Source organism: Sapajus apella, unplaced genomic scaffold (genome assembly GCF_009761245.1).
Source record: "Sapajus apella isolate SASKATOON/1434 unplaced genomic scaffold, GSC_monkey_1.0 scaffold33, whole genome shotgun sequence".
NCBI lineage: Eukaryota > Metazoa > Chordata > Mammalia > Primates > Cebidae > Sapajus > Sapajus apella.
The window spans coordinates 23,049,476-23,064,077 of NW_022436973.1; the positions used below are offsets into that span (position 1 = coordinate 23,049,476).

Sequence of the window (14,602 nt, forward strand, 5' to 3'; positions counted from 1 at the left end):
AGATACAAATCAAATCAAACTTGTAGAGCTAAAAACTACAATGTTTGAGATTTTAAAAATTGCATGGAATGGTATTAATAGCAGATGAGAACTGGCAGAAAAAAGATTAGTGAACTTGAAGGCACAACAGTAAAAACTATTCAAAATGAACACAGAGGAAAAATTTTTAAAAATGAGTATCAGTGAGCTGCTGAAAAACTTCAAGAACCAATATGTGAGTAATGGGAGTCCCCAAAGAAGGAAGGGAGCAGAAAAAAATATTTAAATAAACCATGGTCAAACACTTTCCAAATTGAATGAAAACTAAACTCACAGACACAAAAAGATCAATATACCCTAAGCACAAGAAACATGAAGAAAACGCCATCAATGTACATCATAATCAAGTTGCTCAAAATGAATTATGAGAATATCTTAAAGGCAGCTAGAAATAAAAGACATTTTATGTGCAGAGGAACAAAGATAAGGATAAATATCAGAAATGCAGGAGAGAAGACAGTGGAGTAACCTCTTAAAAATCAATAAGAAAAAAACCAACTATCACCTAGAATTCTATACCCAGCAAAATAGTTTTCACAAACAATACAAGAAATATTAAAGGATGCCCTTCAGGCATAAGAAAATTGATACCAGATGGAAATCTGGATCAACAGAAAGGAAATAGTAACTACATGGATAAACAGATATAATATTTTAAATATTATTTAAATCTCATTAAAAGCAATTAACAATTTAAGCAAAATAATAACAATGTATTGTGGATTTTATAACACAAAAAAATAAAGTTGTGATAGTAATAGCATACAATAAAGAAGAGGTATAATTGGAGGTAGATAGCAATAAGTTAAAGATATATACAATAAGCTCTAAATAAACAACTGAAATAAAAATATATAGAATTTTGCTAACAAGCCAACACAGGAGACAAAAATAAAATAATTTTAAAAACCTAAGTCATCTAAAGAAAGGGGAAAAAAAAAACAAAGAAAAAGATAAAGAAAAGAGGGAAGAAGAAACAGAATAAATGGAAATCACATATCAAGATAATAGACTCAAACCCAACCATATGAATAATCACATTAAATGTAAATGGTCTAAATATCCCAATTAAAAAGCAGAGATGATCATATTGTTTTTTTAAACAATGACCCAACTATATGCTGTCTGAAAGAAATCCACTTTAAATATGTAAATCTGGTGGGGTGGCATGGTGGCTCATGCCCATAATCCCAGCACTTCGGGAAGCCGAGGTGGGTGAATCACATGAGGCCATGAATTTGAGACCAATCTGGCCAACATGGTGAAACCTCATCTACTAAAAATACAAAAATTAGCTGGGTGCGGTGGCACACACCTATAGTCCCAGCTACTCGAGAGGCTGAGGCAGGAGAACTGCTTGAACCTAGGAGGTGGATGTTGCAGTGAGCTGCAATTGCACCACCGCACTCCAGCGTGGGCAGCAGAGTGAGAATACGTCTTTAAAATATATATGTAAATCTGGTCAGGCGTGGTGGCTCACGTTTATGATCCCAGCACTTTGGGAAGCCAAGGCAGGTGGATCACTTGAAGTCACGAGTTTGAGACCAGCCTGGCCAACATGACAAAGCCCCGTCTCTACTGAAAATACAAAAAATTAGCCAGGTGTGGTGACATGCAGCTGTAATCCCAGCTACTTGGGAGGCTAAGGCAGGAGAATCACTCGAACTGGGAAGTGGAGGTTGCAGTGAGCCAAGATCACATACTGCACTTCAACCTGGGTGACCAAGTGAGACTTTGTCTCAAAAAAAAAAAAAAAAATTAATGGGCTAGGCATCCAACTTAAGAAGTTAGGAAAAAAACAACAAAATAAAATCTAATGAAAGAAATAAAGAGATAATACAGATATTAATGTAATGCAAAACAAACATGCATTAGAAAAAGACTGACAAAGCTAAACATTTTTAGGAAAAACTTATAAAAATGACAAATTACTGGAAAAACTTATCGGGAACAAAGATATGATATAAACAGTATCAGGAATGGAAAAGGTTCACAGCCAAAGATACAGCAAAGACAAAAAAGGAAACATTAGGACAACTTTATAGGAACAAATTTGAAAATGTAGATACAATGTACACATTCCTTAAAAAATGTTAACTCACCAAAACAGAGTAAAAAAAGAAACAGAAGACCTAAATAGTCCTATGACAATTTTATAAAAAGGCATCAATGGTTTAAAAATTCTCTCCCTGTCATAACTACAAACTCAAGAAAATTCTAACATCTTTTCAAGGAGTGAATCATTCAAAAGTCATACAAACTCATTCAGCAAATAGCAAAAGAAAACATGCCCCATCTAATTATTTGAGCATGGCAAGCCATTGATTGCCAAAATCACACAAGGATATTATAACAAAGAAAATCACAAGTCAATTACTGGTTAATATAAAAGAAAAACCTGAAACACATTATTAACAAAGCAAGGCCAGGTATGATGGCTCACTCCTGTAATCCTAGCACTTTGGAAGGCTGAGATAGGACCCCTTGAGCCCAGCAGTTTGAAACCAGCCTAAGCAACCTAGTGACCTTGTCTCTACAGACAATAATAATAATAATAAATGGCTGGGTGTAGTCTCAGCTACTTGAAAGACTGAGGCAGGAGGATCACTTGAGCCTGGGAGGTCAAGGCTGCAGTGAGCTGTGATCTGCACTCCAGCCTGGAATATAGAGCAATATCTTAACTCAAAAAAAAAAAAAAAAAAAAAAAAAAAAAAAAAAAAAAAAAAAAAAGACTGGGCATAGACAAAAGCATATGATGAAAATATAAAAGAAAAAAAAAAGACCAACATCCCCTCGAAAAGAAAAAAAAAAAAGCAAAATACTGCAGCATATTACAAACCAATAAATCATCATCAAATTATCTTTATACAAGGAGTAATTCTGCATTAAAAATATCCATTAATGTAATTTAGTACATTAATAATTAAAGGAGTAAAGGCTGGGCACAGAGGCTCATGCCTGTTATCCCAGTACTTTGGAAGGCTGAGGCGGGTGGATCACCTGAGGTTAGGATTTGAGATAAGCCTGGCTAACATTGTGAAACCCTGTGTCTACTAAAAACACAAGAAAAATTAGCCAGGCACGGTGATATGCACCTGTAGTCCTAGCTACCTGGGAGGCTGAGGCAGGAGAATCACTTGAACCCAGGAGGAGGAGGTTGCAGTGAGCCGAGACTGTGCCACTGCATTCCAGCCTGGGCGACAGAGGGAAAACAAACTTCAACTCGATGAAACATAGCTACCATATAGCTACAGTCAATAATGTTCTTAATGGTGAAACATCAGAAGCATTTTCTTTAAAATCAACAAGACAAGAATGCCCACTACCACTGCTTATATTCAAAGCTGTAATTGAGGTCCTAGGCCACGCAATAAAGCAAGAAAAAGAAAGAAAATATATAAGGATTGGATAGATAAAACAAAACATTTTTGTTTGTATACGATGGCTGTCTACATAAAAAAATCAAAACAAAGCAAATCTAAAGACAAAGATCAATGCAAAAATCAATTGCATTTCTCTATGCTATAAACCAAGAATTGGAAAACATAACAAAAGATGCCATTCACAATAGCAACAAAATACAAATAGTACCTGGAAATAGCTACCCATACAACTGAATAGCTCATTTCTTCATCTCTTCAGTCTTCCCTGTAGCCCCACTTTCTCAATTTGGCCTAATTGACCACCTCATTTAAAATTGTACATAACTCCTATCCTAATTTGTTTTATTTTTCTCTATTTTTTTCATTTATTACCTTCTAACAGATTTACAATAATTATTTATTGGCTGGGCATGGTGGCTCATGCCTGTAATCCTAGCAGTTTCGGAGGTCAAAGTGGGTGGATTGCCTGAGCTCAGGAGTTTGAGACCAGCCTGAGCAACATAGTGAAACCCCGTCTCTACTAAAATACAAAAAATTAGCCAGGTGTGGCGGCATGCACCTGTAGTCCCTGATACTCGAGAGGCTGAGGATCACTTGAACCCGGGAGGTGGATGTTGCACTGAGCCAAGATGGCACCACTGTGACAGAGTGAGACTCTGTCTTCAATATATATATATTCCCCATGGCTATACCAATATATATGTATTCCCCATCGCTATATATTCTCTCTCCAGGAGAACAGATTTTTTTGGTTCACTCTGTTTACTCTTTTATTCCTAAAGCCTAGAACCTGGTAAGTGTACTATTTACCTAGTGCCTGATACATAGTAGATGTTCGATAAATATTTGTTGAATAAATGATGAGTGAAAATAATGAGTATATGTGGCTTTTATTGAAAAATTATAAAACTTTATTGAAAAGCATTAAAGAACATCTACAAAAATGGTGAGATTAACCATATTCATGGATCAGAAAACTCAGCAGTATAAAGACAAATTCTTCAAATTGACATGTAGATTCACTGTAATATTACTTAAAATATTACTAAGAGGAGTGTGGTGTTTAAAACCAAAATATCCAATATTCAACTGAAGAATGTTCAGGGAAGGTGGGAGACTTGCCCTATACACTTGTCCTGCATTGGTTTTATAAAGAAATAGTGATTTTAAAAAGTGATGATTACGTAGGAGTTATCAAATAGATCAAAGGAATAAAATAGAGAGTCTAGGTACAGACCCACAAATAAAAGGAAACCTGATTTAGGACATAGCTGGTACTACAACACAGTGGGAAAGATTAAACTATTTAATAAATGGTATTGGAATAATCAGTAGTTTATAAGTCAAATTAATTACATTGATTCCTTAATTTACACCATACCCCCTAAATTAATTCCACAGGAATGACAAACTTAAATGTGAAAGGGAAAACTGTGAAACCTTTGGAAGAAAACACAGACGAATATCTTCATGACCTCAGCTGAGAAAAAGAATTTTTTCCTTTTTGAGACAGGGTCTCACTCTGTTGCCCAGCTGGAGGGAAGGGATGGGATCATGGCTCAGCGCAACCTCGATCTTCCAGGCTCAAGCAATCCTCCCCCTCAGCCTCTGAGTAGCTGGGACTACAGGTATGAGCCATTGCGGCTGGCAACATTTCTTAAATAAAACACAAAGTAAAAACACTAAGGAAAACACTGATAAATTCAACCATATTAAGATACTTGTGGGCCGGGCACAGTGGCTCGCACCTGTAATTCCAGCACTTTGGGAGGCCAAGGTGGGCTGATTGCTTGAGGCCAGGAGTTCGAGACCAGCCTGGCTAACATCGTGAAACCCTGTCTCTACTAAAAACACAAGAAAAATTAGCCAGGCACGGTGATATGCACCTGTAGTCCTAGCAACCTGGGAGGCTGAAGCAGGAAAATCACTTGAACCCGGGAGGAGGCTTCAGTGAGCCAAGATCGTGCCACTGCACCCATCCAGCCAGAGTGAGACTGCATCTCAAAAAAAAAAAAAAAAAAAAGATATTTCTGGCTAGGCATGGTAGCTCATACCTGTAATCCCTGCGCTTTGGGAGGCGGAGGTAGGAGGACTGCTTGAGCCCAGGAGTTCAAGAATAGCTTGGGCAACACAGTGAGACGCTGTCTCTACCAAATATTTTTAAAAAGTAGACAGGTGCAATGGTATGTACCTGTAATCCTAACTCCTTGGAAGGCTGAGATGGGAGGGTTGCCTGAGTCCAGGAATTCGAGGAGTTAGAGGATGCAGTGAGCTATAATTGTGCTGCTGCACTCCAGCCTGGGCAACAGAGTGAGATCCTGTCTCAAAAAACAAACAAAAAACCTTGCAATGTACTACTCTGAGACAGGATCAGTATCTAGGATCTATGAAGAATCACTAAGGCAGGCCAGTCACAATGGCTCAAGCCCATAATCCCAGCACTTTGAGAGGCCAAGGTAGGAATATCCCTTGAGCTGAAGAGATTAAGACCAGCCTGAGCAACACAGTGAAATCTTGTCTCTACAAAAAAAAAAAAAAAAAAAATCAGCCCGGCATAGTGGGACACATCTCTAGTCCCAGCTAGCTACTCAGGAGGCTGAGGTGGGAGGATTGCTTGAGCCCAGGAGTAGGGTCTGCAGTAAACTATGATCACATCATTGCTCATTAGCCTGGATGACAGAATGAGACCCTGTCTCAAAAACAAAACAAAACAAAAAAACCTTGAGGTAAGGAGTTCAAGACCAGCCCGGCCAAGATGGTGAAATCCCATCTCTGCTAAAAATACAAAAATTAGCAGGGTATGATGGTGCGCGCTTGGAAGGGAGGCACGAGAATCACTTGAACTGGGGAGGCAGAGGTTGCAGTGAGCCGAGATCGCACCACTGCACTCCAGCCAGGGCAATGGAAAGCAACTGTGTCTCAAAAATAAATAAACAAATAAATAAGCAAGCAAACAAGCAAACAAATTAAAAGATGTTCAACTTCAATAGCAATCTGGAAAATGCAAATTAGGGCCACCACAAAATTCCCTGTACACCCACTAGATTGGCAAACAGTAAGAAGTGTGACATTATTAAATGTTGGTGAGAGTGTGAAGGAATAGGAACTGAATCCTGTGGGTGAGAGTGTTACTCAGTCAAACCACATGGAAAACAATTGACATCAACTTGTTAAGATGATCAGGTGCATATCCCATGACCTGACAATTCCTGTCCTAGTTTATATCCTGAACAAACTCTTGTACTTATTCAAATTAAGAGACACAAACAAGAATGATCATAGCAGCTTTGCTTATAATAGCAAAAACTAAATATGATAAACTACAGCTAAATACAAGATAGATAAATCATAGAAATATACTGAATTTAAAAAGAGCATTGCAGAAGGTTGCTGCAACATGATATCATTTTTTTTTATAAAGTTAAACACAAGCACAACTAAATTACACACTTTTTTTTTAGGATTATGCAATCTGTGATTTTTTTTTTTTTTTTTAACAAGCAAGGTCATTATCATTATCACAAAACTTGGTTTACTTGTAGGTGAGGGTTAGGCAGTGGTATGAGAATGGGGGGAACTGGCTTCAGTGGTATTTCTAATGTTCTAAGGTTAAGTTTGTTGGTAGGTTCACATGTGTAGATTGGTTACTTTGTTTTATAATTTTTATTTTGCATGTATCACATAGGACATAACAACATTTTTTTCAAATGAATCAAATATTGAAATGTAAACAATGAAACCATCTAAATACTGGAAGAAACCACAGGATATGTTTAAAAAATAATATTTGAGTGATAAAGACCTTTTTAAATATAATGAAAACCCACAGTATGTAAAAGATTTAGAAATTGGGCAAATTTCACCATAGGCAAAGTTAAATGACTTGAAAAAATATGTACAACTCTTCACAAAGGGCTAATTTCCTTAATACATACTCCTACAAATCAGTTTTTCAAAAAGTCAATAATTTATATAAAAATAAGCACACAGTTGGGTGTGGTGGCTCATGCCTGTAATCCCAGCACTTTGGGAGGCCAAGGCGGGAGAACTGCTGCAGCCTAGGGGTTCAAAACCAGCCTGGGCAACCTGGCAAAACCCCATCTCTACAAAAAATACACAAGTTAGCCGAGCTTGTTGGCATGAGCCTGTGGTCCCAGCTACTTCAGAGGCTAAGGTGGGAGGATGGTTTGAACCCAGGAGGTTGAGGTGCAGTGAGCTGTGATTTCACCACTGCACTCCAGCCTGGGCCACAGAGCAAGACCCTGTCAAAAAAGAAGAAAAAAAGAAATGGAAAGGAAAGAAAAGAAAGAAGGAAGGAAGGAAGGAAGGAAGGAAGGAAGAAGGAAGGAAGGAAGGAAGGAAGGAAGGAAGGAAGGAAAAATAAACACAGGATATGAACAGACAGTTCACAGTAAAGGAAACACAAATAGCCTTTAAATAGCCCTGGGAAGCTCAACCTCACTCAGAGGAAGAGAAACTGCAGTCACTGGGATACCGCTGTTCACTTACATGATGGAGACCTAGAAAACACTTATGGTAACTGCTGCTTGTCGCTTCCATTTATCTTTCCCAAGATCGCTTACCTTCACTCCATGAAGCTTTACTCCTGGACCATTATACATGCCCTTGAACATTTGTCCCTGTCAATGTCAGTATAAACAGATAATGCTTCCAATGCACTCTCTTCTCCATTCCTCGAGCATCTTTTCTCCAAGGATCTTGTCTCCACCTTCCCTGGCCACACATTACCAATTCAACCCTGAATCCCATCTGCAGGCAATCCATTCTTCATCCACTTAATAACCAGCTCAACCTCTGTCTCATACCTCAACTCCAACAATTCTCGGGCCCCATCAGAATCGATGCCCACACTCTCACATACTCCTCTCTTTACCCAGCTTAAATCCTTCTACTTTTTTAAAAAATAAAAATCCCCGTGCACATACGTTTCACTTACTTGCCCTCTCATGTTTCCTTCTACTCAACTGACAAATCCCTAACTCTGGTTTTATGCAACCACTCACCTGTCCTGCACCGGCACCCATGCAGCTCAACATGGGTGGAGAAAGTTATCACCATGTTGATGATCATAAACGCCAGGGGTGCCCTCAGTGCTGCTTGTCAATCACATGACATTCCTCCCCTGGTTCACTCACTCTCCTCGATAACTATATAACGCCCTCTAGTGTCTCCCTCTCCATCCTCATCTTCAACTGCTGACCTTGGTTCTTAGTTCATGGAGGAACAAAGCAATCAGAAGACAGCCTCCAAGCTCCCACTTGGATATACCCATTTACCCACTTCTGTGTCCATGTTCTTTGTCTTCCCTGCTTTTCCATGGATGAACTTTCTATGCTCCCAGCTAAAATCAGCCTATCTGTGCACAAGGTCCCATCCTTTTTGCCACTTAAGGGATATTGCTTCAGCAATTCTCCCCTCTCTCTCTTGCATCCTCATTTTCCCCTTCCCTCCTGGCTGTTTCTCATCAGCATATTATCAAGCCATATTTTTTCTTGGCCTTACATTGTGCCCCACCCATCATCTGATTCCTTTGATCTCTTTAGAGCAAAACTCCAAAGAGTTCCTCTACTCATTGTCTCCTCTTGTTCTCTCTTAGAAGAAATCCTATCAGGCTTCTGCCTCTCTACTCCATTGAAATGGCTCCTGTGGTAATCACAAATATCCTCTTTGTTGCTAAATCTAATAGTCAATTCTTAGTCTTTGTTATCATATCCATGAGCAGGATTGGATGCAGATGCCTCCTACTTGGAACATTTCCTTATCTTGGCTCCAGGACACGACACTCCCCTGACTTCCCTCTTAAGGCTCTGGTCACTTCTCATTCCCTTTGCTGGTTCCACGTCTCCATAACCTCTAAATACTGGACACCCCAGGATTCAGTTCTTAGGCCTTTTCTGTTTGCTATCAACAATCATCCCCTCTATGATTTCATTCATTCGATTTTACATCTGCAGCCTGAGCCTTTCTCTTGAGATTCATCCTCACGTTTTCAGTGGCTTTTTCAACTCCGCATTTGGGTGTTTAGTGAGCATCACAAACATAACATGCTCAAACCAAACTCCAGACCTTCCTCCTCCAAAACCTGCTCTTCCCGAAATCACACCCTTCTCAGGAAATTCCATCCTTCTGAGTTGATCAGGTCAGAAACCTTGGAGACATCTTTGACTCTCTCTCTCTCTCGCTCACCCCTTCCATAATAAATCCTGTCAGTCCTGCCTATGAAATGAAAGATATACAGAATCCAGCTGCTTACAACCTCCTCTATAGTGTCCCTAGTCTCAGCTTCCGTCATCATTCACCTGGGCTATTGTACTGGCTTCCTAACTCATCTCCCTGCCTGGTACAGGGCATTGTCAACATGGCAGCTAGAGTGATCTTGCTAAAATATAAGCCAGGTCTTATCATTCTCGACATCCCCCTCAATGGCTTCCATGTCATGCCAAAGCTCTTACAATGACCCACAAGCGTGGCCTACATGCATCTATAAAACTCTACACGGTCATGCCTTCCTCTGCCCCACTCATTACTTCTGACATCATTTCCTCTGACTACCCTCCTTGCTCGAGCCACCTGGGCCCCCTTGTTGTCCCTTAAACACAGCAGGCTCACTCTTGCCGAGAACATTCTTCCCTCGGATACATAAATACATCGCTCACTCTCTTACTGCCTTGAGGTCTTGGCTCAAATGCCATCTTTTCAGTGAGAGCTTAAATACCCTAGAACTGCGAAACCTGCTTCCTAGGCACTCCTAGATCTTCCTTGATGGCTTTATTTTTCTTAGCTGTTATCACCATCTAACATGCTATGCATTTTATTCATTGAATTTGTTAATGTTTATTTCCCTTACCAGCTTGTAAGCCTGTGAACACAAGGCTTTTTGTCTATTTTGGTCATTGCTTTATCCACAGCGTATAGAAAAGATCCTGGCACAGAGCAGATGCTCAAGAATTGTTGATTGAACAAATAAACAAAAATACTTAATTGGCCAGAGTGTAAGGAATAGGCATTCTCAAAATTGTTGGTATCAATGTGGTTGGTATAACCCCTACAGAGGTCGAATTGGCAGTAACTATCAAAGCTACAGATGCACATATTCTTTGTCCCAGCGATTCTATTTAGTAATAGCCTTCATATAAATTTACACGTGTGAAATGACACATGGCCAAAGTAATTCACCGCAGCATTTTTATCCCTGAAAAGGGATGAAAACAACCCAACTGTCCAGCAATAGCAGACTATTTAAGTAAATTATGGCATACCTATACAATGAAATATTTTGCAGTGGCAAAAAAGAATTAAGGAGACTTCTTGTGTCCTAATGTAAACTCCTAGATCTAAATTTTTCAAAGAAAGAGAAAGGTACTGAAAGTTGTGCTTCCTGACACCATTTTAATTTTAATTTATTACTATTTGAGACAGGGTCTCACTCTGTTGCCCAGACTGGAGTGCAGTGGCACAATCACAGCTCACTGCAGTCTAGACCTCCTGGGCTCAGGTGTTCCTCCCACCTCAGCCTCCTGAGTAGCTGGGACCACAGATGCACACCACCATGCCTGGCTAGTTTGTGTGTGTGTGTATATTTCCTGTTGAGATGGGATTTTACCCTGTTGCCCAGGCTGGTCTCAAACTCTTGGGCTCAAGCAATCCACCTGCCTCAGCCTCCCAAAGTGTTGGGATTACAAACATGAACCACTGCACCCGGCCACTGTCACCATTTTTATAAAAATAAAAGGAAAGGGTGCAAAAAGAATATATAACTATTTTATTGTATATGCAAAGACTATCTCAGGAAGGATACAACAGAAAGTGGTAATGGTGGTAGGTTATTTGGTGGGGAATGGATGGATGGGAGACAGTTTGATATAAACCCTTTTAAGCTTATTCGATTGTTGCAGCTATGAATGTTTTTTCTATTAAAAGAAGAATAAGATATGGTTTTTGTTCCTATATGGAATAATATCTAAAATATATTGTTACCAAAAAAATAACATGTACAGTATGCTATACACAGGGGTGGAGGGAGACTTACTTTTCATTATATACTGTTTTGTACCATGTGAATTTTGCACCTTATTTATGCATTTCCTCTTCAAAAAGAAATAGGCCAGGCACAGTGGCTCATGTTTGCAATCCCAGCACTTTGAGAGGTCGAGGCGGGTGGATTGCTTGAGCCCAGGAGTTCAAGACCAGGCTGGGCAACATGGCAAAACCCATTTTCCACAAAAAAAAAAAAAAAAAATACAAAAAATTAGCCAGGTGTGGAGGCGTGTGCTTGTAGTCCCAGTTACCTGGGAGGCTGTCATGGGAGGTCATTGGAACCTTGGAGATTGAGGCTGCAGTGAGCCATGACCACATCACTGCACTTTAGCCTGGGCGACAGAGCGAGATCCCCGTCTCAACAAAACAAAAACCAAAACAGACAAAAAAGAAAATAAAGAAATAAAAATCATGGTGTACGAATTCACTTTCACATGCATCACCCTGACAATTCTATGACCGAAACCTGCCTACTCTTTCCCCACTTTTCCAGTGAAGGAAACGGACGCTCAGAGAAGTCACGCCAGACAGCACAGGGGTGAACCGGGAACCTGAATCCGGTTTTTGCTGACATGACCACGCCGGCCATTCCAGCTGGGCAGTCCATCCCTGAGTGCTGGTTTCCCCACTCCCTTCCTGACCCCCTGCAATCTCCCTGCCCTCCCTGGGTCCTTCTCTCAGGGAGTCAGGGAAAGCAGCTCCAGAAAGTTGGCCACCAGGGGCCTCGTTCAGGGGCCAAGGCTGGAGGCTCCCTGGTGCCTGGCAGTTTCTCTCTCTGCTCAGAGCCCCTGGTACCCTGGGGGCTGCTCCGCTCCTCCCTTGAGCCCTGGTGCTCTGTGGTTGAAAACAGCCATCCCTCCCCCACCCCCCTCTGAGTTCCTAGGCCCCCTCCCCGAGCCAGTACCTGTCAATGATGACGGGGTCTGAGGGCGTCTCATTCCGGTTGCCACAGCTCTTCCGGTCACAGCACCGGCTGAAGGAAAGATGAGGAAGGAGGGAAGGCGGAAGCCAAGGGAGGAGGGGGCCGTGACAGTGTATGAGTTGTAGTGGGGGAGGCCTGAGCTGAGGGTGCTGATGTCCTGTCTCTGGGTGTGGAATCCCTGTGCTGGAGGGGTTCACTCCCAGGGCCTTGGGGGAGAAAGGCAGTGGGCTCCTCAGCAGGGACCCTGAGAGCCTAGCCCGGGGATGAAGCTGGCCAGAGACCCCTGCCCCAAAGGCACCTCGCTCCTGGAGGGCCCAGGAAACGGCAGGCTACAGGTCACCTACAGTGTCTCTCTATGGAAGCACGGTCTACACAGAGACTGGAGCTCAAATGGTGAATTCATGAATGACCACAAAGTGAATCTGTTTTTTTTTTTTTTTCTTGGCTGACTGCAACCTCTGCCTCCTGAGTTCAAGAAACTCTCCTACCTCATCCTCCCCACGTAGCTGGGATTACAAGGTGTGTACCACCACACCCGGCCATTGTTTGTCGTTTTAGTAGAGACAGGGTTTCACCATGTTGCCAGGTTGGTCTCGAACTCCTGGCCTCAAGTGATCCACCCGCCTCTCTTCCCAAAGTGCTGGGATTACAGGCATGAGCAACTGTACGTGGCCAATCAATGGCTACAAAATGAATCTGCCTGCGCAACCAGCATCCACACCAAGAAGCGCTGCATGGGCGGCAGCCCAGGCACCGGGCAGGCCTCTTCCTTGTCTCCTCTTTCCAAGGGTAGCCACAGTTCCAACCACAGATTTATTTATTTATTTTAAATTTATTTTATTTTATTTATTTTTCAGAGACAGGGTCTGGATCTGTTGCCCAGGCTGGAATGCCGTGGTGCAATCGTAGCTCACTGCAGCCTTGAACTCCTGGGCTCATGCAATCCTCCTGCCTCTGCCTTCCCAGTAGCTGGGATTACAGGTGCCTGGCTACCAATCGCAGATTTCTGAACACTGTTCTCTTTTCCACGCATCAGGAACTGCCTCTGAGGACCCTGTATGACTGGCAGCTCCTGGGGAGACTCACTAGAAATGCCAAGCTCTGGGATAATGGGGAAAAGGGAGCCGAGAGCTGTGCACCCCCCTCATTCCCACCCTGCCCCGCCAGAGAGCTGCCCTGCGGTTCAAAATTTCCTCAAAGATTAGCTTCTGAGCGAATCCCAGAGGCCTTCCCAGACCCTGTTCCCGCATCCGGCAGCCCTCCCCTGAGCTTTATTAGCTAAGCTTCCCAGTGGCAGCAGGAGGCCTCTCTTACAAAAGCACTCAGAGAAGCCACATAAACAGGCCAGTCTAATGGGGCCTCAAGGACCCTCTCCTTAGCCAGTGCTGTGCCCAGGGGCGTCACCCCTCCCTTCATCACCTGACACTAGGCTTCCCCAGGGAGCAGGAGCAGAGAGCAGCCAGGGGCAAGGCCAGCGAGGGGGCAGGGCCTAGAGGAGTCCTTGGCAACGCCTTGGCAGAGGGCAAGGTGTGAGTGACACCGCCTCTCACCTGCACATGATCTCGTGGGTGAGCAGCACTCGGCACATTTCAGGGTTCTTGTCCTGCCCCTCATAGATGATGGCCTGGGAAGGGGGAAGGGCATAGGCTGGAGGGGAAAGAGGCTCCTCGAAGGTGCAGATGGCAACACAGATGGGCCAGGCATCTCCCAAGAGCAGGCCCAGGGAAACCCTGCCCCAGGGAAGAGCACGCCCCCCATTTTGCTCTGGGCTGCTCAATGGAAGATAACCCCTCCTCCCAAACTGCACCACCACCGCAACCAGGTGGCGAGAATGGCATGAAGTCTGCAGATTCTGTCTGTCAGCAGGTGGCTCTTTCCAGAGCTGGCTTGGGGCCGGGGGTTCCCGAGGGCACCAGGACCAAGGTCAGGGGGCTGGTGGGATAGACATACTCCTGTCTCCACCCTGCACCAGGCCCCTCCCCTTCCCCGAAATCCTCCTGTGTGCATCCTCCATGCCCTGGTGGACCTCTGCTTCTGTTGATGAGTGTTGTCCTCAGCTATCCCTGCAAGCCCCGTGAGTCCCAAGGGCTGCACAGCTGCCTCTTCCCCCATAGCATCCCAGTCCAGGCCTGGTCTTCCCAAGGGACTGCTGCATCACCTCTTCACCAGTCTTCCAGCCTCCCTCTGCCCGGAAGCGAGA

The 14,602-nt window shown here is 42.9% G+C and overlaps 1 protein-coding gene across 3 annotated transcripts in view; it reads right to left on the minus strand.

Moving 5' to 3' along the window:
- Positions 1 to 14,602, minus strand: part of EBF4 (EBF family member 4) — a 69,696-nt gene that overhangs the window by 40,560 nt on the left and 14,534 nt on the right. For 2 of the 3 annotated variants that reach the window (XM_032295609.1, XM_032295608.1), the window contains 2 exons: positions 13,953 to 14,026; positions 12,385 to 12,453 (listed from right to left, as the gene is read on the minus strand). In XM_032295609.1, coding sequence (XP_032151500.1) covers positions 12,385 to 12,453; positions 13,953 to 14,026 — 143 coding nt within the window. The remainder of the gene's footprint in view (positions 1 to 12,384; positions 12,454 to 13,952; positions 14,027 to 14,602) is intronic. The other variant, XM_032295610.1, reaches the window with a different exon arrangement.